This window comes from Labrus bergylta, chromosome 11 (assembly GCF_963930695.1).
Source record: "Labrus bergylta chromosome 11, fLabBer1.1, whole genome shotgun sequence".
NCBI classification, from domain to species: Eukaryota; Metazoa; Chordata; class Actinopteri; order Labriformes; family Labridae; genus Labrus; species Labrus bergylta.
In genome coordinates, this window is record NC_089205.1 from 18,417,608 (window position 1) to 18,444,854 (window position 27,247).

At 40.2% G+C, this 27,247-nt stretch overlaps 1 protein-coding gene across 1 annotated transcript in view; it reads right to left on the reverse strand.

Moving 5' to 3' along the window:
* Positions 1–362: 362 nt before the first annotated feature.
* rtn4rl1b (reticulon 4 receptor-like 1b) overlaps positions 363–27,247 on the reverse strand; it is a 139,199-nt gene continuing 112,314 nt past the window's right edge. The window contains exons 2-3 of the mRNA XM_020655175.2: positions 3,662–4,113; positions 363–3,150 (exon numbers count right to left, since the gene is read on the reverse strand). Coding sequence (XP_020510831.1) covers positions 2,257–3,150; positions 3,662–4,113 — 1,346 coding nt within the window. The 3' untranslated portion in view covers positions 363–2,256. The remainder of the gene's footprint in view (positions 3,151–3,661; positions 4,114–27,247) is intronic.

Sequence of the window (27,247 nt, forward strand, 5' to 3'; positions counted from 1 at the left end):
TTTCAATGATTTATTGAACTACAATATATCACACCATGGTCTGAATGTCATTTTTACATTTTTCTTTTTCCCCCTGTTGGCTCTGAACTTGGTACCTTCTTTTTCTGCATGTTGTTTATTTTTGTTACATACTATTTATAGACACAAATGTTTACGTGGTAAAGTGTGCATTAATCCTACAAGTGTAGGGGAAGAGTGTTTCAGTTTGTTGGAAGCAGTTGTAGTTTAGCCGTTGTAGTTTAGCCAGCACCAAAAAAAGGGGGTGCTGGCTAAACTACCCCCTGGGGCGGAGCATGCTTTTTTACTTGCTCCAAACAAGCTCATTTAATTCAGCACTTAACAGAACCAGACCAACAACGATAGACATAAGAAGATATAGATTTTAATATCTTTATAAACATTTTTGTACTGTTGTTTTTCTGATGATAATTTACTGAACAATTGAGTTATGACAAATAAGGAAGATGAATAGGCATACAGTCGAACAGGTATGGAGGTGAAGAATTGTGCATTAACAAATAAAAACAGTTCTAAAAATATAACATGAAAAATACGTAAATAAAACAAATCACCAGAAAATCAAAAAAAGTCGAAAGACTCCTCCAGACAGGAGGAGCAGATAACCCTGTTATCATCATCAATGTCACTGATATTGTTTTTCTGATAGTTATACAGGAAATGATTAATATCAGCACAGCAAGAAGTCCTCATGTCTCCTTTTTACAGGTACTGTTCACATCATACAAACACCATCTTAGATTTCAGGGAGGCACAAAAGCTATTGAAGTAGGATGTTCCGTATTTGTCCATCTTTTAATCCACATTGTACGGCATCTTCTCATTACTTCACAAGCAGTTGTCTTGGTCTTGGATCCAACCATCCATGGGCGATCTCATCAGTTAATCGAGACAAGTAATTCCCTCAATGATCCCTGTTTCTCCATGCTCCATTCAATGTGTTCTTCTTTCCATCTTTTATTGATAACGGGAGTCAATTAAGGTACCCTCAAATTTTTTCTTAAGTCTTGTCGTCGTATTCCCTTGAAGTTCAGTGATTAAGAAAAGAAATGTGTTCCTCACATTCTCAGTGAGGAATGGTTTGCCCTCACAGAGGAGGGGTCAGTTCAGCAAAACCTCACGAGAAACTGAGAAAGCCCCTTTTGACCCCGAATCTCTAAGGCTCCTGTTGGCCCTGCAGCATGGGGATCTGTCTCTAGGTCCATTTTGTGTCTTACAAAAATCATATGAACAACATCTGACACAAGATATAGACAGACTCTTCAATATTCACAGCTTGATCTCCCAGAGACACATTATTTTCCAAGCAAATGAAATTGGGGCATGGCAGTTCTCGAAAATCTTGAAACAATTAGCAGCTTAATATTCAGTTGCACAGAAGGAGAGAAGTCATGTAAATGAACAGGAAGAAGATCCGTGTGTTTAAAGTGATACTAATGAGAAATATTTAAATGGGCAGGAAGGGCGGTACAATACCTGAAAAAGCTAATATTATGTGTAGAGAAGTTAGCATATGTGACTGCTTCATACAGTGTACAAGCTAACTGGTTGCTCTGTTAATAGCTGTAAAACATAACTGGTTATAGATTTGTATTGGTTGTGAGAATGGCACATTCCTAAGTCTGAGAAAGACTGACGTTTCATTGCCATGCTAACACTCTACCTCTAAGCTTATGAAAAACATTCCTGAACCTGTGTTAGGAAATGATGCAACATAAAAATACATTATACAGAAAGGATAGTGTCATCAACTTTCCATTTATAACATTTGTATTACCAATTTTCAAACTCACAACTGAAAATTAAAGCTGAACAGAGCACCTAGCTTATCCGTCTCAGAGCTAACGAGCTAAGTTTTTCTCCTTTTCCTCAGTCAACTCCGTTTGGATGTTGGAGCTCTGGATGAGGGAAAAGATTAACAAACAAAGTAAACCCAGACAAATGATGAAATGAACTCATACTGGCATAAGTGGCAGTGCAAGCTTGGTCGACAATAACCTTTCTTTTATTCTCTGACTCTCAATCCTTTTGACTTTTGTGCTGCGAGTCTTTCTGTTTTAGATGTTTGATGCTTTGAAGGCCGTTTGAGTCTGAACAGTAAAGCTCCCTACACAACATTTACACATATAATCACACTCACACACACACATACATAAATGACACATAGGCCTTGTAGTGCAGGAGCAAGAGAGGGTCCCAAGGGCTATGTCTTTTGTGATTAGCCAAATCCTCTGAAGGTCAGCGGAGAATGTTGTCAATATTTGTCGTTAAAAAGGCCACAAAAAGGGCAGGGATGTGTAGTAAGGACAGGGATAAGGTTGCCCTATTGTTGGCTTGCTGAACCCCACTAGGGGGGCGGACAGTGGTCCGGGGAGTGCACTTGTGCTTCCTCCGTGTGACGGTGCCATCTGGGGATGTGTGGTCATGTTTCCCCCCCTCTGTGAAATCTGGGGAGGAATCCTCCTTGTCTGCCATGACCTCCTTTGAGTGGTGAACCTCATTATCACCCTTCCCCTTGCTCCCTCTGGTACGAGGCTTTGTGCAGTTCCGAGGACGACCAGGCCTCGAGGGCTGGACTAGGTGGGTCTGCCCTCCAGAGCCCACCACGACACCACGATTCATGGAGGGATTCACCGTACCAGATAAATTGTTAGTCTGGGCTCTAGACTCAGAGTTAGGTACAGTTGGGGAACAGTTGGGAAAGTCCTCCTTTCGCAGCTCCTTGAGGTCTTTTCCATACATATCAGCTGGTGCCTGGCAACCCACAGAAGATGTTGAGCCTCGGAAACGTTTCAGCCATTCCCAAAGCGAAAGGGCCTTGCAGTCGCATGACCAAGGGTTGTCATTGAGGCGCAGATATTCCAAGGCAGGCAGAGTGTCCAGGCACTGTCCGGACAGCTGTATCAGGGAGTTGTTGAACAGATAGAGGGTGGTGAGACGTTTGAGATCATGGAAGGCCAGGCGGTCAACCCACTCGATCTGGTTTTGATGAAGAAGCAGTCGGTCCAAAGCTCGAAGGCCCCTGAAGGTGTTCTGGTTAACACGCCACAGACGGTTTCCATGCAGGAACAGATGGCTCAGATTGTGGAGGTCCATAAATGTGTCATCCTGCAGGAACTTCAGATGATTATCCTGTGGAGATACAAAGAGAACACAATCAAGATTATATGCAACTTGTTTCTACAGAGTAGAAATGTTTTTTTTTGTGAATCAGGGCATGTTCCAATGTGTGATCATCTGTTCAATTCAAAGTTCTCAGTGCATGAACACAACAGGCTGAGCCTTGTACTCAAGTGGGAGGCGAAGATGCACTGTCCATCTGACTTATTGCATGCCCTGCTGCTCTCTAAAATCTAGCAAGGAGTGCTGAATGGATAATCAGGATACTAAACCATCTGAGCAGTGATGTGTGAAACAATTTCGGCTGAGACACCACTGATGAAAATGTCTGGTATAAGGTAAGGCTGTGTGCTGATGTACATGCAGCTGCCAGCTTGTCACTCAAAGCAAGGTGGCAGTGGAGACATTGATTGACCAGGCAGTAATTCTGCAGTGTAGTTGCAAATGTACTAGAGTTTGTAGAATGGTTTGTGTAAGAATACATTTGCACAGATAATTTCAAGTTCATTATTATCTAGTTTACCTGTAAGTAGAGATACTGCAGGTTTCTGAGGCCTTGGAAGATGTTATTAGGAAGTGAACTGAGCCCACATCGGTACAGGTGTAGCGCATTAAGCCGACTCAGCCCATGAAAGGTGTCTTCAGCCAGGGAACGCAGGTGGCGGTTGTCACCCAGATCCAGTTCCTCAAGCAGCATGAAGCCGTGGAATGTGGAGGGCTCGATGTACGTGATGTTATTAGAGTAGATCCAGAGAGTGACCGTGTTGGAACTGAAGTGACCCCGGAGTAAGCGATGGATTTTATTGTTCTGTAAGAAGATACGTTCACTGTCAGGAGGAATGCCTTCAGGGACAGACAGGAAGTTGTGGGCTTGGCAGGAGACAGTGCTGGGTGCAGTGTAGCAGGTACAGTGACGGGGGCAAGACCAGGATAACTCGAGCCCACAGAGAACCAGCAGGAACTCCAGCCCGCAGCCTGTAGTTAGAACAAACACACACACACACACACACACATACATTCACAGGTTGAGCAAGAGAGAGAGAGAGAGAGAGAGAGAGAGAGAGAGAGAGAGAGAGAGAGAAGGTTGACAAAAAGATTACAGACACAAATCATCATCACACACACAAAGACAGGGAAACAGAAAAAGAAAAATGTATTGAGTGCAGGGTTCATTTAAACTGCAAATATAGATTTTCTTTTCTTCTTTTTATTTTAACACTTGAAAAGAAGGAATAACAGACTCTTGCAGCATTAGCAAGCTAACTTGCTAACACAAACTGCAAACATGCTAATGTTCAGCAACAATAATGGTTACCATGTTTGCAATCTCAGTATAGGATGCTGTTATTCTTACATTTGTATGTTTCTTTGAGGATTTGCAGGTGTTTAAAAAAAAGTCAAGCCCCTTGTTGAGGTGAATGACAACATCACCAAGGTTAGCTAGTTCCATAGAAATCCAAGTGATAGATAATATAATGGTACTCTAAACCACAATTACCAACTTCTAACAATCAATCACCCAGAAGTTGTTGATGGATTTTATCACGACGATTTCACGAGGTGATAGAAAACAGGTCATTGGGCAGAAAACCAAAACGTGGCACAGTATCAACAAAAAACTGACTCACATTTTCATCATGCACATAAATTTGGGTTTCATATAGGTCAAGAATATTTGCTGCTTAGCATTTTGTTTCCCCCAGGTTTATTCGTCAGGGGTGGTGGCCTGGTCCCCGGCTAACCTCACAGGAAGGAGCGAGGAATTCAGGGAGGAAACAATAAGATAAAAGACAGAAAATACGTTCATGATCTGTTGAAATAAAACGAGTGCACTTAAATGACATAAATAAAGTATTTTGAGCCTTTCTTTTTGGGTAGTGAGAGGTCATGTTGGGGTGGTGAGCCACCATCCCAAATAAATGGTAAGTTTCACCTGTGCTACACATACTGTATGAAACTCCTCTGCCACAGTTTACTGCCTAAATCCACAGAATGTATTTAGGCCAACAATGAAGGTAATATTAAATACAGCTAACAATAACACCTGCTAAAGTGAGTCTCAAGACTGCTCCGTCAAGCTGATGAATCCCTAGTGCAATACTTGCCTGATTCAACACATATGCAGCTATTTCAGCTTCTGATATTCTCACACCTTTAGGACATGTGCTATTAAGAGCCAAATCCCTTCCCTGAGTCCATTCGCACTACTTTGCAGAGAGTGGAGGCTGTGATCGGTCTTTTTGTGTTGTTAAATGGGCCGTGGAATGCTTATTTAAACTTGTAGTAAGCTGCTCTGAGGCACTTTCTGATCGGTGACACGATTCCCCAGATCTTTGAGACGGGAAATGTGACTTATCCACAGTCTCATCTGAAAGGAGCGCAACTTACGGCCCTTCATGAGTGCTCCATCTGACAAACCCCTGGCTGTCTTTTGCTCAATTTATTATTCATAGCATGGCGAAGGCCTGATTCACTACCTTCAATCGATACGCCTCTGTTGCCTTTGAAATCGCCCCGTAATCCCGGGTCCTTTATGTTGGAAATTCAGGAGCTGCGGAATTACTCTCCACCAAGAGACAAGCGTATTTATCTAATATATTTTCTTGCCAAACTGTGGCTAAGCTGTGACATTCAGTGTCTGACTTCACTGACCTTTAGCTGTAATTCTCTGTGTCTAGTTGCAGAGCCCGAGCATGCATTGAGCGGTGTGTCACCTGAACAGGAGTGTGCTCTCTCGGGCACGGTCCTAATCCTATTTGATAAGCCCTGCCACTGGGCAACAATGGAACCACATGCATCCTCCCAAATCAGAAATATGCCCAATAAATGAGGCAATTCTTCACAGTTGAACACTGTCAAAGGGCTGAATGTGAGTGTGTACTGATGTGTGCTGGTATGCAAGTGAATTTGTTGTGCTGGAGACCATGACATGTCATTGGAGCACTACAACAGGAATTTGCTTTATTTAGACTTTTCTTTATAATGTCATGACCTGCTTCAGTTCATGGATTCCTTTATTTATTACTGGCAATGTCCACATTTCTTCACACCGTCAACGCCAAACAAGGTAGCTATTTGAGTGTTTTTTTTTATCCAGGAAGCTGTTTTTCTAGTTTTATCTCCATTGTTCTCTCTACTCAACTTTTCCATGGGGAGGTGTTAGGCATGGCACCCACTTACTGAGTAAATAGGTGGGAATGGTTTCCATTATTCTTATGAAAGAGACATTTTCTACATTTATCAGACAAATAAGAAAGACATGATCAACTGTTAGAGGAACATTTGCATCAAGCAGCAGCCAGCAAGTACTTAAGATGCAACTGCTAGTCATTCAGATATTTGATTGTTGTTGAAATCTTATTACACTACTGACCCTCAAACAAAAAACATTTTCATAAAGCACATATAAAATACAACAAATTAAATCCCCATGTTGCTCTTACATTTGTTCTGAGATAAAATGATTTAAGTCATGAGTAAGAATTCATTCTCAAGGTTCCATTATTCATAAAACTGATCCGCTGCTCACTCCAGTGATTATATTTTTCCCAGGCCTTAAAGTATTTCCATTAAAGCTTCACTTCATGCATGTCAATAGAATTACAGCAGCAGGTTTCTAACAGGAAAATTATCCGAGCAGGCGAGAGATAGACACTGATAAGTGTGATACGCAGGCAGAGCGCGGGAAGGAGAATGTAGATGCCGCCTAGATAGTGAGACAATTTGAATCAGTGATCTACTAATCACGTTGGACACATAAGGATGCGCCCCCTCTCCTCTCATTCTCCTCAGCTTGACAGGAAAAAGTAATAGATTCTTTACCCTGCTTAATCCACTCTCACAAAATGGCTGTTTTAGCTGCGTCGCCACGTTTGCTGAGAATAACAGAAAGACAAAAAAACATGGGAGATGCTGGTTGGAATATCTTCCCTTTTCCCTCCCCTGTGAACGAAATCCTTTAACTGCATCCCTGATGAGGCTTTCGAAGATGTGAATATATGATGTGTTACACTCTTTAGATGCTCAAAGTAGCTTGTGCACTCTCTTCTACATGCAGATTGAGTGACGAGGGAGAAGCAAACAGCGCTTGTCTTGTTTTTTTAGCCACGCTGAGGGCATGTGTGCCGTCTTTTGATGCTGGCAAAACACGCATTTCCACAGGAGACTTTAACACCTGCCAGCCAACTGATCCCAGCACCATGTGTGTTCACATCTCCAAACACTACTTAAAACACAGGTGTAAGTTGGAATGGATGTGAATTAACACTACATTTTGTCCCAGGAATATTTGATTCAATTTAGTTTATGTATAAATATACTCTCTGCATGGACTCACAAGGCACACGTTTTCAAGCAACGACACTTGAAAACAAGTTTGAGAATGAATGAGACGGATCATGTCTTTTTGACAAGCATAAAAGGATGAATGAGGCTTGTTTACAGAGCTTTGAAAATGGCATCTTGTTTTCAACACTGAGGAAAAAAACAAGCATTGTGTGAGACTGCTGTCCTTAAGTGAAAAAGTTAGAAATTAATGTGTCATAACTGCATTGTGCGCTCACACAATGGGCCATTCAGCTGGAATTGTATTACATAAATAGCTTTGGACACAAAGGAGCATATATATGCCAATAGTGCCTATTGGAATTTGGCAGAATAAAGGAGAGGCTCTGAAAGGGAGATAATGTGTTTTTGGAAAGGACGCAGCGCAGCTATTTCTGAGCTGTGTATTAACGCTCTCGTCAAATGTCTTTCACCTCCAAGTCGTCCCCCACGCCGGTCTCCGTCACCCCCATCTTCCTCCCCACTGATTAGCGATGACAGATGCTATTGATAGCCAGAGAATCACATTTGACCCAGCAACCCCATCATCAGCAAGTTCCCTTTTTTTACTTTGGGGGTGTTGAAATGGAAATAGATAAATAAATGAATAAAACACAATGGCTCGGGTCCCCTGGCAGACTGCTGAGTGACTGCGTAGAATATCAGTGAAGCATAGTTCACACCAGATTTGCCCTCATGAATAACACATCTCTGCTAATAGGAGGGAAATGGTTTCGTCTGTAGAGCTGCGTGACTCTTCCCATCATTAGACTGGACAAACTCAATTTCCTGTGTCTCTCCAAAGGCCCCGATAAGCACCCCGGTGTTTTGGTTCCTGCTGTTTCTAAATAACGCGTCTGCTCACTCCGCACTCTAAAGCTGTAGTCGGTCATGTTCATGTAGACAGTGGTTTATAATGTTAGTGCAATGTAGTGGATTATTGATTCACTGGGCTCATTCTTCTGAGAAGCATGGTTTATAATGTGTGCAGCATCAATATGATCCTGTGGAGCTAAATGTGCTGTCACTGTGTATGAAAAGGTGAATGCTTTGTAGTAGAATTGTTAGGTCAGTATATATACTGTTTATATGTACAGACAAACTATCTGTCTGAATACTTAAAGTCCCTATAACATGAAGTAACACTGGAAGTGGTTAGAAATGGACTTCTCATGGTAACTCCTATATGTATTGCTATAACTTCCAACACACTCAAGGATTTATTAGCCATTAACCTTCAGTTATTTCTTGTTAAAAGTGCATTTCTCAAGAAGGAAGTCTGACCTTAGATGATGTGAGGAGGAGATCCAGAGGGCGGCTAATCATGAAGAAAAAGCTGTATAGAAAAATCTGGAAAGCTTTCTTTCTGCTCCCTAGCCATCATATTAATACATTTATTTAAGCAACTTTCTTTTCCTGATGTCAGAATCAGAGACATCTTTATAAGCCAGGTATGCTTACACACACAAAAGGAATTTGACTTTGATGGACTGTGCTCTCTCTGTACAAAAAGTAAAACATTAAATATGAACAATAAACACAAACTAAGCAAAGGCTAATATGCAGAAGACTATAAATCAGACAATAAAGCAGTGGTGAGTAGTGCAAAAAAAGCTGAGATAAACATGATCATAAAATAATACAGAAGGGTTAATATAGACCTACATGAAGTATAGATAGTTTTTGCAGTATTTACATTTAATCAGTTTATCTTGTAAAGAACTAATTAATTTATGGATTGATTGATACCTCTATTTCAAACATGATAATTAAAGTAGATTCATAACTAAAACAAGAGTAGCTGAGAGTATAAAGAGTATAAAAAGTAAAGCAAAGCAACAATTTCAACTGCAATATCGAACACCAAACAACCAGTACAAGTTCCAAAAGAAGTAGGGTGAAGTCCACACTTATTTATTCTTACTTCTTGTCTACTTTTAATTTGAATAGAACATCTTTATTGTCACTGTACCAGATACAATAATTGAGTTTGCAACTCCCCATAGACAAAGCAACACTTTTGAAATCTATTACCCAAGTTTACAACTATAGTAACAAGAAGAGTGACAAAGCTGTCACAACCTGTCCTTTCTTCTATACCAATGTGTCAGGATTCAGTATTGGTTTATTCAGTAAAATATCGACATTAACTGTAACTTCTTAGAATTTTTTCAAATACCACACCTATATTCATAACAGTAAATTATCTGTGCCTGTGAATGTCTTACATCCCCCTCAGGTCTCCATTATTGGACATTGTTTAAGATCAGACAAACGAAGAACAAGACAACATCAAACTTCAATATGCAACACAACTGAATAACATAAATAGATGATACGTTTTACATAAAATAATTTCCTCTTTATATTAGTTATATAAGCACCACCCCCCCACCCCCTCCCCACAATACTCTGAATAGAACATCAGCTTCTGAGATTTACAGTGCGGGTCAATGATTGCATATTTACTTTTAATTAACAGTGTGGGAACAAAAGCACAAATTCAAGTGTTTATTCTTAAAGGATGAAGGAACAGCAATAAAGGCACAAGCGCATGTTTTCACTCAAGCTGTTTTCATTACCATTTTTAAAGAATGTCTCTGTTGACTTGTTAAAAGCACTGATTACTGCCATTATTCTCTGACTGCACAACAAACTCACACATGAACACTCCTGCCAGCAACACTTCTGCCTGGGAATATTTGTTTTTTTGCTGTTGTTGGTTTTTTTCTTCTCCTTCACAGCCTTCTGCAGAATGTTATAGATTTTGTCTCATTTGCCATTCCCCAGCTCCACTGCAGGCAATATTGCCTCATAAGGTTGCCTGACTATTCTTCTAGAGAGTGAAAGGAAAATGGGAGGGAGAACAATGACAGTGCTGAGATCTCTTGGAAATGCAGAGGAATCGAAATATATCAGAAATATATCACGTTGCGGTTAAATTCCTCTGGTGCAGAGGCATCAACAAAGTGAGAAAATGCTGTGTGTGTGTGTGTGTGTGTGTGTTATTTCTGTGTGTGTGTGTGTGTGTGTGTGTGTGTGTGTGTGTCTTTGGCGCAGCATCATAACTGGTCTCATCTCTTATCTCATACTTGCACAACACAAAGAAATTAGGTCACAAAGAAGTGGTTGTGTAATTTGCGAAAAGCTGTGAATTTACAAAATAATGAGGGAATCTTCCTGATTTTGAGTTTAAGCCTTCATCTTTAAACTCCTCATCAGAGCTGCTAAACTCTCCAGCTAATGTTTTGTGACTGATATCAATTTCATGAGAGAGCGGTCAGCACCTCAATTCACCTCATCGCTCTACTTCATAATAAAAACTTTTTATACTTTGGGGGGAAAATCAGGATATTGAAACATTCTCAGATGCCAACATTGTAATTCTGATCAGACCGACAGATTTTGCAATGTTCCATGTTTGAATCCTTGATTCGTGTATTGGCACAGTGAGTGCTATAAACTATGGATTGCCCATACTTTCTGTGTCTGCACATTAATTATGACTTTCATTCTTTTGTCAGGTTGGCTCCACTTCAATGGTCTTCATTTCACCATATTTTCATTTTCCCTACTCCTTGAGCCATAAGGGCGGTTAAAGTACAGAGAGCAGGTGAGAACTGGAGTCCAGTTAGAATGCAGTTTGGCAAGCAGAGCGCCAAGTCATGTCAAAGTTAAATGGACCACCGTGCTCCCCGCATTATTGACATTTATGCCGACTAAGTGCTATTTGATGGCTGTTTGATATTGTGAGCAGCGGGGGCGGGTTCATGAGGTGGGCCTGTCGATAAATCTCATTTTGGAGTAGACAAAGTGAGAGTAAGAAAGTAAAAAGAAGATGTTGTGATAAACTGTTTGTGTGGAAAACGTATGAACAGAAGTTTCTCTCACCTGCAGACAGTTGCTGCTGCAGAGAGATGAGGATCTGTTTCGTAAAAGTGCTTCACAGAACACAAACAACATATAAAAGCATGCAGGCAAACCAGAGGGAAGTTGAGCACCAAAAAGGCAGAGATAACGTGAGTGACAGCAGTGTCTCAGGATGAGGAATCAGAGGAGCTAAAAATAACTCTGCAAAACAGGCGGCACCGTATGGAGCATGTAGAGAATAAAAGAGGGATTTGTGGAGAGTGTGCAGGTGAATAAAGCTAATTTATTTTAAAGATGGAGCTAGAGGATGCTGGGAAGCGTGCAGACAGGAAGGTGGATGTCTGATGGCTGAGCTACTCACAGATGTTTGATACCCACATTTTAATTAACAGACTTAATGGATGTCTACAAGGCGGTAACTCCACTTGCTTACACTTTCAGGCACATCTGTACCCGCTGGTCTTCCACACCTTCACAGCACTCTGCTGAGCATTTATAAATGCTATACAGTGTGCATGAGGCACATCCATCCATGCACAAATATACACCGGCACACAGCACACTTGCCAAATCACCGCTGTTGGTGGCAAGACTATCAGCCATCAACTACATTCATTCATCATGACAGCACAAAGCCAAATGATTCAAATATATTGCACTCCCTGTGGCGGTGTCGCACAGTGCAGACCAAACTAAACTAATGGTTCTGCAAACTGGTATAAATCACCTGGGTGTTTCTATATGTAGTTCAGAAAATGATATAGAGCGTTCATAATGCAATTTGCGTCAGTGGAGTGGCTAATAATTATCTTTCATGGTTGAAGGTATTTCATGTAATGTTGGGGCTCTTGAATTGTAGAGTAATATTTACCGTCTGTTTCACATTATACAAGATGGTTTCAATGGCAGTTCACATACTAGGGGTGTTAAAATGCAGAGTATATCTGAGTCATTACCACAATATTCAGCAAATTTCAGTTTAATTTATTGATGAAGGAATGGGCAAATAGATTTTTGTCAGATTTTTAAATCTCTGGCCGAGCACATCCTAGTTTTCTTTAAAAAAAATGTTTAAAAGTGACATATTGTAACACTAATATGTGTCCCCAGCCTGTCTACAAGCCCCCCCAATAATTAGAAAACGCCATCCTCTCTGTCTTTTGCGTGCCCCACTTTTCAGAAAATGTGTGCTCAAACATGTCGTTTGGAGATTTTCCCTTTGTGACATCACAAAGGGCAGTAACTCCTCCCCCAGGTGCGTGACACTCCCACAGCTAGGTGTTTGTGGTCTCCACTGAGTCTACCTTCTCACTGTTAACAATAGCGCATGGAGTGAGAAAGCCCAAGCCGAATCCATTTCAGTAGGGCGAGGTCAGGCACAGCTCATTTACATTTAAAGCTATAGACACAGAAGCAGCCTGTTCTGTGCAGGGCTGAAATAGAGGGGTTCATAGGCATGATGAATCTTCACAGACGTGTTTTGGGGAGCTCAGTGACTTATTTAAACTTTATGAAAAGGAGAAAAGTGTGACATTTATATGTATTTGTAGAGTAGAGGGATAGAGTCTTTGTGAATCACAGTATTTGGCCATTTTTCACTCAGTGACACCCACGGGTCAACCCACATTGTACTCAGATTCATTGGGAAACACAACACTTAATCATTGCATTACAGCGAATTACTTTACTATTCAGGTATTATTAATTATTAATTACAAAAACAGGATTAAAGGCTAATAAGACCAAAAATGAGTAAACTTGAATGTCACTACACGTAAAGTTCTTCAGCCGGTGAGCAGAACATGTAAACCTAATTTGGATGAACTCTTATTTTGTATTTGATTCACACAGCACAGTAATCACATTGTGTCTCACATACTTTACGGGCACAGTTACGGGGCCTAGTTTAAAGCTTTTAGCAGCAGGCTGCAGGGGTGTCATTCTGCCTGGCTCGTCCAGTGGCTGAGTCTTGTTCAATCATGCTCATGTCAGTGACAGAGTGCAGCACAGCCAATCATTGTGTGTCTCTGTAAGGGTGACGGCTGAGTTGTTGTAATGCTGTGACAGTCAGCAGACAGACGGAGAGGAAAGCGGCGCACAGAAATAGATTAAACTGTATTGACTCCATTTGACTTAATAAATGTAGGATGAGGAGAATATCAGGGGAGGTTATTTGAAAGAGTAGTTATGCTCTTGTGAAAACAGGACTGCTGCTGCAGTTACTCCATGAACCACAGGACCTGTTAATAAGCCTTGTGTCAGCCAGCATCTGCCTTATGAAGAATCAGAGCAAGGCATTGAATCATTAAAAGCTCTGGGGCTGCTGCTCTTTAGCTCACCCTGTGCTTTGATGTTTCTGTCCAAGGGGCCAAACACAGTAGTGAAACTTCCCAATGGATTAGTATATGAATACAGTGTTTAGACAGGCAGAGCATGTGGAATGGCAAAGGAGAAGGACAAATATGTAATTCTTCTTTTGGGATTCATACAGCGACGCCAAAAATATGATACGCTCTTAAATGTTCCAATCAGTGTAATAGCATGTCGATGCATCCCATAATTTGTCTCATTCTGCTCTTTGTCCTTATCCTGTCATTTCAGATACCTGCCTGCCTGAACACTATAATCCATGTGGGGTTGGGCTTGTCGCAGTTAAATACATGGCATAGAAATATCTTTGTAATAACGTGAATAATTTCACTTTTTAAAATAAAAATATTCAAATTATTTCTGCTATTTTGTTATCAACAGGATACATTAGGATGTGATTGATTTTTTTTAGTTGTCGCTAACCCTGAGACATGTAAACAACCCCTTCTCCTTTCCACTCTGTCACCCCTTTTATATCGAACATTGCTGTGATTCAAAGTCTCAATCTTGGTTTAGCTACTTGAAACTTCTGGTTAAAATTGCATCATGTTGACATGTGTAGAAAATGACATTCACTGACCTTAGGCACACACAACATATTCGCTGCAGTACATGCCTCTAAAAGCTTTTGCGGTAAATGATTTAGAAGCCGCCTGCTTTGCTTTGGAGTCATCGCTGCAGAATATATAGAACTGTACCTGTACTGAAAGGTGGCCTTTTCCAGTTCAGCACTCTCCACCTCTTGCTTCCCTCCTTACATGTTTCTCTTAAAACAAACTGTAAGGTACCCTCCTGCTGCAGCAGCTGCTGCCTTGCATACAAACCTCATGCGCCCTAGATTCAGCAGATCAATTATTCATAGCAGGTGAGAGTTAGGTGCTCCATGTACGTAAAGGGCACACACACACACACACACACACACACACACACACACACACACACACACACACACACACACACACACACACACACACACAGAGAGAGAGAGTTTCAACGGTCTTAACTAATGGCTTCAAAGAGGCAAGAGTAAATGTGAAATCAAGCAGAAAAGTGTGTAAGGGAATAGCAATGCATTGAGGTTCATTAGTTCAGGAGACCGAGGGATGACCAAGAGACAAAGAGGACTCACTGAGTGTAGACAACACAGGCTAACGGTTGTTAGTTATTCAATGAAAATGCTAAGAATTTACATTTTAGGGGCGCCAGTGGAGTAGTGGTTTGTATGTAAACCCCACATACAGGGTCTGTAGACCTCAAAGTAGTAGTAATGGGAGGGTTTCACTAGAAGATGGGGTCAGAATTTGAATACGGAGGGTTATATTTGTGAGCCCAAATGTGTATGGTATGCAGCGCTGGGCTCATTCTTTTTTTCTTCTCAAAAATTCCATCATTGTTTTGTGACTGGCTTATGCTCAACGTGGATGAAAACATTGTGTTATTGGGTTTATTCTTCGTCTTCTTGTGGTCTTAATTTGGTGATTGGCAAACTACATTAGAGTTGCTTTACTGCCACCAACTGGACTGGAGAGGAACAAGGAAAGGTGCTTATGGGACATGTAAGCGTTCAAGTTTGAGTCAGTTCAATTTGTTTTAACCAGAGAGCAGTTGGAAACAATGACATTTTTCCATGACATAACCTTGCTAATAACCAGTACATTTATTTTTATACTACTCTATATAGCAACCAATCACATTAAGCCATGCTTTAAAGCATGCCCTGCTTAATTTATGTTTCTAGTTCTAAAAAAAACTTGAATCAAGCAACTGAGACTGTAAACTGGTGAGGAAATATTTACTAAGGACGATACATTTACTGGAAAGCATTATTTTCTCATTGGGTTTCTATGAAACTCACTTCTTTTTCAACCCCAAGACGACCTCACTGTAGGCGTTAAGAAAGAATTAATGTTCCACACCTTACATAAAGGCATGGTTAGGAGCATTTTTCCATAGATATAAATGATTAGAACATTCAGTGCTGAACATACAGTAATAACAGGTGGCAAAAAAGTGCTTCATGATGCAGGGAGAGTTTGATAACAGATGTCTGTTTGCCAGTTATGTTGCCTTGAGTCTTGCTATTTTAATCCATTGTAGTTTATGTAAGCCATATTTCAAAGCTAATTGAGGGAAATTTGAAAGACAGATTTCTGGTGAGTACTCAAATTCCCACTAATAGGCAAAATTTATTCAAGCATAGATGCATAATTTGATCATTAATTTAGGCTTCTCTTACCTAATCAAAGAGCATCAAATGATATACTGCCACATCCCCAGATCAACTTTGCATCCAAGCCAGTTCATTTGAAACGCCACGTCAGAATGTGGACAGAATTAAAAATGTGTGTATGTGTGTGTTTTCTCCAGGAAGGGTTGGGGGGAGTGAGAGAAAAAGGAGAGCGACAACAGAATACAAAAGAGCGGCAAAATAAGAAGTGGAGAGAGGAGAAAAAAGAAGTGGAAGACCTTGATCTTAAGAGAGTAATCCCTTTTCATTAAGTGCAGTTTTTCAGACCCTGAGAGCTTCACCATTGATCCTGGTGTAATGTCAATTCATTAATGTACTGGGCCTCTACACGGTTTATCACCTTGAAGGCCTCCAACGCTCTCTCACAACAAAACACACTCAGCATTTACTGTAACTTTTTGTCTCAACAAGAGGAGGGTCTGGGGAATAAAGACTACTGTACCTTCAATTCTCATCAAATTTAATTTAGATCTGTTTGGCTGCCGATTGGATTCCATCTTGGTATTTCCTCTTTTTTTTTAGCCTGGCTGTTCTGTCTTCATTCAGTCTGTCTCCAGTTTCATACAGTCCAGATCAGCTCCAGCAGGGGATGATAACTTATCATCATTTCATTCGCTCAATTCTCTGCAGTGTATTAGAGTTGCCCTTGAGTCCCTGTTGTGTCTCCATCTCGCAAAGCGCACACATACCTGGCCCTTTTTATTGAGTCTGCACTTCTGAGAAATTTACCAGCTTCTGTTAAGAAATCACTTCAATTTGGAGTAAAATAAAAAGGGATAGATCAGGAATATTGCTGGTTATATTTCCAAAAGTGGACTCAGTTAATGTCTCTTTTGCTCTTTCAAATTACCGTTGCCCTTAAGGACTTGTCTGCTGTTCTTTACTCCTCTCCTCCCCCATGTCATGTCCTCAACTTGCAGTCTAATGATTCTGTTGTTGTTTCTCTAAACTACAAAGCAGGAGGCTTTGTAGGATAAGACACAGTCACTGTCTAGGTGTGATTAAAGAAAGCCCTGTCTGGCCGTTAGAGATACTACAGAAGCTTATGGGATTTAGTGAGTCACCGAAAAAGCCCAACACCAAACTAAAGATTCACTTCAAAGTGTTTCATCACCAAAACCTTAAAAAACATACCAACCAATAATGAATTTCTTACTATGATCGCATTGTGTAGGTGTCCGTGTTTTATCCATAAAGAGGAACCTGAGGATCACGACAACATACTTTATATTTTTTCACGAGACGTTTGGGTGGTTTTATCATGTCCTGAGTGCTGCTACAGCTCTGCCATTTGAAGGTTTTTGCTCCCCTCCTCTCCATTGTAAAACCTGAACCCTCTGGAGGCGAACCACACAAACTACTCAGCTTTGTGAGTGCTTTCCCCTCCCTCTCGGCTGCTTGTCTGCATGCAACTACCACTCACCAGTGAGTGCTCCCAATCCCCTCTCTCCTTATAAAGCCAAGTGCCTCGCTGCAGACGTTGCACAGATAAGTGGTTTATTTTTTTTTCCTCCCTCCACAGTGATGGCCTGAGACTAATTTTCTTGCATGTAATGACTTGGTCCCCTTGAACTTTTTCAGACGTATACCCAAAGATTGAGCTTTCCTCAGAATATTTCACCATGTGAGTCATAAACAGCAATAAACTGCAGACAAGCAGCTGCAAAAGGAGATGTCAGGCTCCTTCTCAGTTCGTATAGCTGGATAATGAAACATGATTCCCCCCACATCTCTCCTTGAAGACGGACAATGAGACATAAAGTCAAGGAAAGAGTAGGAGCCATTGAGCGGTTTGTTTACACAAGAAATTGTGAGTGTGGTATTTCAAAGAGAGGGAGAGGGGGGAAATTATGGGAAGGCAGAGGAACAAAGAAGGTATAGAGGAGTGGAAAAGAGAAAAGTATAGGTGAGGTGTAGAAAGAGAAAAATAACAGAGGAAAGGAAAACAATGGATGATAAGCAAAAAAACAACCAATTTCCACTTTCAATCTCTGACTGACAACAACAAAAACACTTTCCAACACATTCAAGAGTAACTTACTTCCACCCTAAGAAATCCCTTCTTTGCTGACCTTCTGTGATTCAACTTCTCACCTAACTGCAGTGATGTAAACGTGGACACCATCACCATTTGAGATCACTGTTAGGTGAGTTTACCCTCCATTCATGTGGTGTCAGGCAAACTCCACCCAACCGGTTTGATAGGTGGGTGTGGCTGAAAAATTAATATTCTTTTTTTTTAATTTGCAATCAGAAAAGTCAGAAAAACACAATTTTAATGCCAACTTTTTTCATCTTCTTTTCCTTTTGTTAGATTGACCATTGGACATAATTGCAGTTGTACTATTTCAAACTTGCATGTTATGCTGTTGTTATGTATGTTGTTATTATGCTTGTACTCACATACATTTGAACTGATGTGTATATTTTCTATTGCCACATGTGGTGTTCTCTTTGCCAGCTGCTACCAGCGCCAACAACTACTCCTCTCATTTTGGAGCTCATCCAATTTGATCCCAAGCTTCTTGGGCAAAGTTGAATCAATCAGAGGGACACTGTAAAAACTTCTAGCCAACATTGCATTAGGGCTTAAGCCCAAGATCCCTGCAAAGATCTATGTTGCCAAACAGAGAAAAGTACAACAAGCCTTGCACAACTCTCACACAATCTGGACCAACCGAGCTATTTCTAAAGAAAAATAAACATCAACCCCTGGACAAGAACCCTGTACTGTTTATCACTGAATAAATACCAAGTGGCAGATTATCTGGACACTGTGATCAAGCAGAAGCTGAGAAAGACAAACAGTTAGTGAGTGACCAAAGTCTGGCTATTGGGACTGTTGGACAAACCTGGCAACCAAAAGAAAACAGACTGTAATAGTTCTGCCAACAACGAGAGAGAGGAAAGAGCAACACTTCCTGCTACACTGCTGCCTTTTCGAACACATAAGTACTGAGATCTTTGCTAAAATAAAAACTCAAATACAAAAATCTGGCATGGCTATTGAAGCTGCAAATGTGTCAGAACAGGTCAGAGCCTGGAGGAAAACCAGGAGAACAAAGTGAACGGATCTTAAATTCTGCCTCCACTTTTTGATTTTACCTTATACTCTTGTTCTCCAATCGTTCTGATATTGCATTCAATTCTATTTTAATCCTATCATATACCTTTAGTACATCATTTATTTTGTTTCCAATGAAGGATAAGTCTATGAAATAGTAGTTGTAGGTGGAATTGTTAATCCACTGTTTTCCTTATGATAAAACTAACATCCTGATCAATGTGCTACAACACAACTGAATTACTATATGGCAAATTTCAATTTGAGGGAAAGATGGAGTGAGAAGCAGACAAGAAGAGACACTAAGAGTCAAACCTGAAGCCCTCAGAAAGTTAAAACTGAATAAGTTGAAGATTATTTTTTCAGTTTGTGTGTGCGATGCAGGACTCCTTCACGGCACACTGACCAGGCCTCATAAAGCACCCCTGCCTTGCATATCTCCCCACTGGGGCTATTATCTTCACACCTCTGTGCCCTCGGCACCACAAACGATACCTCCTCACCATGTCGCCCTCTCTGACCCACATACTCTGCTCCACCCTCAGGCAGCATTGTTGGTTAGGCCCTTTCAAAGGTTAAACTGGACCCCAGTCAACCATGGCATGCCATAATGGTGAAAGACCAAAGTCAAACACACAGGGTTTGCAGAAGAGATTCTTTCTGCTAAACTCACACAGTTGACAAAATAACAAATTTAATGTGTGTTCAGCACTTAAGGGGTTTTTAATTTACTTTGCAACGAGCAAATAAAAGACAAAATCACAATACAAACAGTATCATGTCTCAACATTGATCAAATGTAGGATTAAAGCTCCTGTGAGGAGTTTTAACCGATTAAGAAACAGACTGAAATTTATACAGCTGCCTCCGTGCCTTTAATGACAAATTTCACAGGAAAGATTTGCAGTGAGTGATATGTTCAACTGTTCAATTAAGTGATGATCACACAATTTTTACATGCACAGGACAACATCAGCATGAAGAGAACAATTGCTACTTTGTCCACAGGGGGCAACAAGATGGAGACAAACCTGTGCTCCCCACAGCAGCTTTTAACTATGACTTTTATGTTCATTGTACCCCATTCTCATTCTTAAGTCGTCTAAAATGGCAGTTAGGTCAGTGGCCCAATGTGTCAAAATATGAATCATAAGCTAACCTTCCTCCCATCCTGAATGCTGCCCTAAATCTTATTGCTGAGACATTGATAGAAACCAGGGGATTTATGAGCCAAAAGCTTACAGAAAAGCCTTAATGTAACCCTAATATTATACACTGAACATATGTCAACAATCCTCATGAGAAGAGGAAAATCAACACTAAATTCTAATTGAGTTTGCTATTTTCCCTAAATACTAATAACATGGGCATTGAAGTATAATTTAATCATTCCAAAATACTCAATAAATGTTTTCAAAGATTTGCACCTTCACATTTGGTTTTGCAAAAGGCTGAATTCAAAACAAAGAGTTGGTCCAACACTGTCTAACATTTTGTCTTATGGTTGGTTTAGTTTGGTTAGGGCATCCACCAAAGGTAAGGATTTGTTGCAACTTGCTGTTGCAACAAAACAGATCTTTAACCATCGTTTCCGTCAAAAACATTTCTCACATGTTGCAGCAACACTACAGCTCCAAATGTTATTGCAGAATGTGGATCTTTTGTGTCTGCAATCAAATATATGTTTTTTTTATCCGGTACCTATAAAGGCTTTTTCCCCATTACATTATGTGTGATCCTTTCACCCTTTGACCCAGCCATCCACCTGCTTTCTCTGTATAAAACTAACAAACATCTAAGGTCGTACAATTTTCATCAAAAGCAACAAACGATCATCCATGTTGTTTCTCTAAAAATGTTTTCTCTCTACAGTGAATGTGTTGGACAAAAAAGATCACGCATCACAGTCAGACATAAAAGAGATAGCGCTCAGTCATTAAAACCTCTCAGGGCAATAACATGGCATGATACAAATTTAAAGTTAGCAAATGAGCCAGTGCTTGATGTTTTTGGAGACGATACTGGATGTACTTCCTCCTAACTTCCCTTGTGGAAATGTCCACAATTCTTTTAGATAATTTCCAAGAGTAAAAAAAAAAAAAAACACATCAGGCTGCGTTACAAATTGGGATATTGTTGCGTTGGCGGGGTTGGGGTAGATAAAGGTGTGCGGGGGGAGGGGGGGTGGTATGGTAGCTCTGCTTGTTGGACTTATGAATACACAATATGCAGATTTCTTCTCTCTGAACACAGAGCTTAGTACATTGTTTGAAATGATTGAAGGTAAAGGAAAATAAGAGAAAATGTCATGGTATGATAATCTAATAGAAATATCACACATAATGCAGATTGCATGCTCTGTGTTGTGTGTAGCTGGGATTCCCCTACAATGCAGACTACAATACTATCTGTGAGGTGCCGATGTAGATTTCAAACACCCACGCTCTAAGAGTTAAAGTAATACAGTCCCCTTTCCTCGTTGTTTAAAGCCTGGAAAGACACAGTGAGTAAATGAGCAGTTTATGCAAATGTTCCTATCCTCTTTGAAAATCATGTCCTCCACTACAGGGTGTAATAATCCTTATATGTACTTTATATTAATGGTTATCAATTTCAACATTTAATACTTGATATCCACTGTATAAATCCTAATTCCTCCATTACCTGAAATCTATTATTCAATTGTCTTAACCACAGCAATGAATGTAATGAATCTTTCTTTCCCAGACACCTAATTTGATCTTCCCTCTCTGCTTTCTGTGCTGCAGAAACAGAACTACTTCATCAGACACCTCTCAGTATGTAGCACTGCTCGGTTGTCTGCTGATAACCAGCCTATGACACATGTAAGTAAATATTATGTGTACTGGAAAGCTACTCTTTTGTGATTTGCACTTAAAAATTGTGCTTCATCACAAAAAAAAAAAGGCATGTGCATGAAAAGCCATTAACAGAATCTTGTAAATCATTAAGTATGCAGCTGTGGCTCAGTTGGTAGAGTCCGAATTGCTTCCATTGCTTTGTCAATAGTTTATAAATGTGTATGAATGGGATTAGTTATTTCTGATCACTTTACATAGCAACCTCTGCCATCAGTTTGTGAATGTGTTGGTGTGATGCGGTGTAAAAGTGCTTTGAGAAGTCAGAAAAGCCCTATACAAACTCAAGTCCATTTGTATGCCTGGTGTACATGCTGTTAGTCCAGACTTCTCAAAGAGAGCAGCTTGGTCTTTGGCCCTAAGATTCAAAAACATGACTATCCAGGATAACTTTAGTGTTTGTCTCTCATTTTCAAGGTTCTGCTTTTAGTTCAGTAAAACAGTAAAACATGTACAAAGTCAGTAACAAGCAACAGCCAGTTGGGTCTTTGTTTTAGCCATCCATTCTAGACCACCACACAAAAAAATGAACTTTCATGCTCTCCAAAGAAAAGTGCTGGAGGACATGAGTCAGGACCGTATGCATTCGAGGAATCCTCAGATTTACTTTTGAGACTCTGCAAAATAAGCAAAAATCTTGTAGATCTACATCTACAGATACTGAATCCAGTGTTGTTAAAGTCCTGAATGGTGCATGGATTTGTTTGCAAGTGGTAAGGAGACAGCAAAGACAGAAATGTTTCTCCTGAAATAACCTTAGATTGTTCAAACTTTTGCAGAAAGTGTCCGTTTGTTCATACGCCCCCATTACTCATCGTATGAAGCTGATTGTGAGAATTGGCTTTTGTCCCACTATGATGTCATTCACTAGTTTGTGCACAATGTTTGTGGAGCTTTTTTCAGACCAAGTGCAAAGCAAATTAATATTACATAATACAAAGAAAAGAAACTTTAACTTTTTCACAGAGCTTGCTAGCAGCCATGGACTGGCGCTGATATGGCAGCCACACAGCGTCTGTGCTAGACCCAACTCACAGCGGGTCATCTGGTGCCAGAACACAGGCGACACTCAGACACAATCAGCCCGACTTGGATGGAGCGCCTGAATCCCTTTGTTCCTGTCCTGTTCCCTGTATCATAGAAAAGCACAGCAGATGAGAAAACTGCAGGAGAGAATGTGATCAGGTAAAATAAGGTAACATACCTGCTCATCGCTCTGCACTCAGTGTGCAACTGCCTTCAAGCCTTCCTGCATATGACACATTTTTATTTCATTCTCAAGTTCAGAACCCTTACAGTTTTCTTTCCAACATCTCAAGGTTTTTGTGCACCAGTGAGGCTCCACCACCAGAGTCCCGCTGTGCGTCTTTAAGTGTGTGTGCGTCTGTTTATTCATGTGTAAAGCTTTTTGAAATGTGGGCTTCTTTAAGAGGTTGCAGTCAGCACCTTCCTCAGAGAAGTGCAGCGTGCAATCATCAAGACAGGCTGCAGCTCAAACGCACAGGTGGAGTTTTCTAGCTGGCATATTGCAGTTTCACCCGCTTCAGTCATCAGTACTTATCAGAGCACTTGAAGGAACAAATCAGTTACGTTTATTTGGCCCATTTGGTGAATACTGGGACAAAATATCTGATTGTATCATTGTTTAGAACGGATAAACCATCATCACCAAAACAAATAGCCATTTTTTTCTTTGATTTCCCTCATGTTAAGCACTTATGAGCAAGACATTGTTGGAATTGTCTTGCAATGTTGCTGCACTCCTCTCCAAAGCTCCTAGAAAATGAAAAGATATGAAACTTCCAACCCAAGAAATCTGACACTTACAGCAACAACCCTAGCTTTTAATTTCCTCAGTTTTCCATAAACATACATTAGCTTGTGAATTAGATCATCAACTGACTCTCTTCCCTGAGCAAGCCAAGAAATCTCAAAATCTGTCTCTGATTTTGAATGAAAAACAATATGAATGCAATGTAGCTCTGACAGGGGAAAACTGTATGCTGTAGAAAGTGGTCATCATGAAACATGGTTTTTGGGCTAAATCATGAAAAACCAAAGGTATAATCAGAGGTGCAGAAGCACTTTTGCTCCATCATTACCTTTCGGTACAGTGCTGACTGGTTTCCAGACCATAATTTTACGTCTTAACAAAAAATACATATGAAAAAAAGTAACTGTATTACTCTGAATGCTATGATTGATTGTGTAGCTAGGAAATGATCAGAAACTGTACCGCTAAAGTGAGTGTGTGAGTGAGTGAGTATGAAACGGCACTGCTTTCATTAAATTCATCGCCCTGGCGTTATTATCCCCATGCTGCTCGTCCACCAATGACAGCCAGCATGTTTGAAAGTGTAAATCTGCAGAGCGATAATGCACTAGAGCCCCACACTTGGACGGAAAGAGAAAATGAACCTTTTTTTCCCTCTCAGCCAGAGACTAATGACACAAGAGGGGTTTGAGAAATTGTGAGGGTGAAAGAAAATTGGGCAGCAAATTCTTCTCAGTCAAGAAGAATTATTCACTTTTAAGTGTGGGAGATTTCGTTGTACCCTTCCCCTCTTTCCCTCTGTCTCACTCCTCCTGACATGTGCTTTGGTACGCTGGGAATTAAGTCAGTGGATTGCTCTCGTTAGAAATGACAAAACAGAAAGAAGTACATTTCTCTTACAGAAATAACTCTGATGACTGTGAAGAGAGAGAGGGAGAGTGTGGCTGATCTGTTGAGGGATCAAGAGAGGAGAATGTATGACATTTACAGCAGTTCAGATTTTTACAGTCGTCCTGACGTGCATCAGACTGATACATACCTTCATATAAAATCTTGTAAAAGCAGCATGAAGCTAACTCTGCTCCCTGTATCTGGTGAAAATCTACTATAGATTAGGAATCAGACACTTGACATACCATGGTGTTTGTGTGCTCCACTGTTATATTATATATTTAGTTATTTCAAACTTCTGTAGCATCAATAAGAATTCAAATGTGCTAGTTAGTGTTCACTAGTTTGGGGTGCAGTACAACTCTCTCTTCAAACAGATCAACATGAAGCTATGAGACGCAGTTAGGGTTATGAATTACACTTTAATTATGTTAGTATGATTTTAGATTCATTTTATTTTGAAAATTCTAGTTTATGATTCGATAAAATAAATGTGTGTAGAATCTGTGGTCTCTCACCCGTTAGGTCGGAGGTTCGATCCCGAGCTCTTTCAGTCACATGTCAATGCGTCCTTGGGGAAAGTCACTTTACCCCAAGTTGCATCCACTGATTTGTCAGCGGCATATAGATGTGTACGAATCAATGAATTAATACTGATGGACACTTTAGAACACCCTCTGCCACACCTGTGTGAATGGCTGGGTGTGACCTGTGGTGTAAACAGTGCTATGAGTAGTCAGAAGACTAGAAAAGCTTTATACAAACTCATTTAGCATTTATGCTAAAGAAGCACTTAAATCAATCACCAGCATCCTTAAGAGCAATTTCATATGCTTTGTCTTAATGGCAAACATGGCTTTTCAAACTACTTTTCTGCTTTCCTTATGATGTTTAATAAAAAAAAATATATATATATATATACATATATATTTCAAACTGCTTCACTTTCTGTCAGCAACAAATCCCAAATCATATCAATAATTATATAGCATTATTTGAATATTTTTCATTTTTATTTTATTTTATATTAGTTTTTGTAAATCACTCTGACAACACAGACTTTAAAAAATATATTTTTTCAGAAATCAATACTATTTAACTTACTATTTTCTTAAACCTTAGGATTAGTCATTTTTTTCCTTTTCACGTCTAAATCCTAGGTAAGTCTGACTGGCAACTGGCTGTGACGATATTTGTATGTGCAGACGTGAAAGTGGTGTGTTTCTCCTTATTAAGCTCTCAACAGAAAGCTTTTTCTTTTTTCTTTTTTTTTAAACCAAAAGTCAAACTATTCCTCAAAGTGTGTCCAAAAATACTCCATGTCTTCACTTCCTCGTTTGAAAGCTCATGTGTGGTTAAAATATGCTAAAAGAAACATATGTTTTTAACCAACTAACCATGGACATGTGATCAATGTGTACGCAGCTCATTTATGCCCAGGGTCTCCTTACAGGATGATGGGACTGTTTCCTAAGTATTCAGCTATAGTGTGTGTGTCTGAGAAAGTAGTACATTGTGTAGGATGCTTAAACAGTGTATATAAGAGGGCCTGTACATGTAAGCTATTGTGTGGGAGAGAGTGTAATAGTGTTTGTTCGACATTACAGTTCTGTTGGGAGAGCAAGAGAGATTTATAGCATAAACAGTGTCTCTTTTACACTCTAGCGTTCAGTGGTCTCTTGACAAATCTGTCCACATACGCAAACTGTTACACTCTTTGTTTTCTACCTCTTGTTCTCAGTGGTTGGATTTTTATACATTTTCTTCTTCCCTATAGGAACCAATAACTCAGTGTTGACCCCTGGTACTGTACTGGCGTATTTATTTTTATCCTCCGCCATTTTTCTCTGCATACAATTGTACGTCCCCATGGCTGCTGCAAATTCTACAACTACTTCATTCATAAACGTTTGCCTGTGCAGTCCTTGTAATAGTGTCAGACACATTTGTACATTAATGAATTCTCCTGAAAATAATCAACTGTCGACAACAAAACATCCGTGAATCATGTCTCCTACTTGGAGACATTACTACAATTGAAAACCACAAGCTTGTATATTTCTGTTAATCATTTGCTCAAATTTTGAGTCTGAGGAAGCTTTACCACAAGTCATGTCCTTAACTCCACTGCTGGGTTTCAGTAGTTTCAGGAAACAACTACCCTTTGCTCAAGTGATGCTCCCACTGGGTTAATCACTGAAACTGTAAGAGTATAGTTGGATAAATTGACTGTGCCTCGTTTACCCTCATAAATGCTTCGTTGTGCAGCTGCCCACTGCTGTTTTGTACTGTCGGAACTTGACAGTGTTGTCTGCCTTCCAGCCTAACAAACAAGGCGATGACTACGCCGCCATCTGTCCCGCCTCTTTTTGTCTTCATGACTTCTATTTACTCTTCGACATCCCTCACGTCCCGCCATGCTGTCTTCATCATCTCAGTCCAGAGTTTATCCACGGCATTGCGTGCAGGATAGATGATTCATGCTACCAAGCAGGTTAATCTATCCATTTTAAATATCACAACACAAATGTGATTTCAAGCTGAACAGCTCTTTTGAAACATTTCTATTTAAAAAAACATTCACTGACATTTACTTTTTGTTTACTCTTTGATGAGATGCAGATCATAAATTCGACATCTCAATGGGATTTGACTACCACCCAACTAGAGTTCCATGCCTGAAAAAAAAA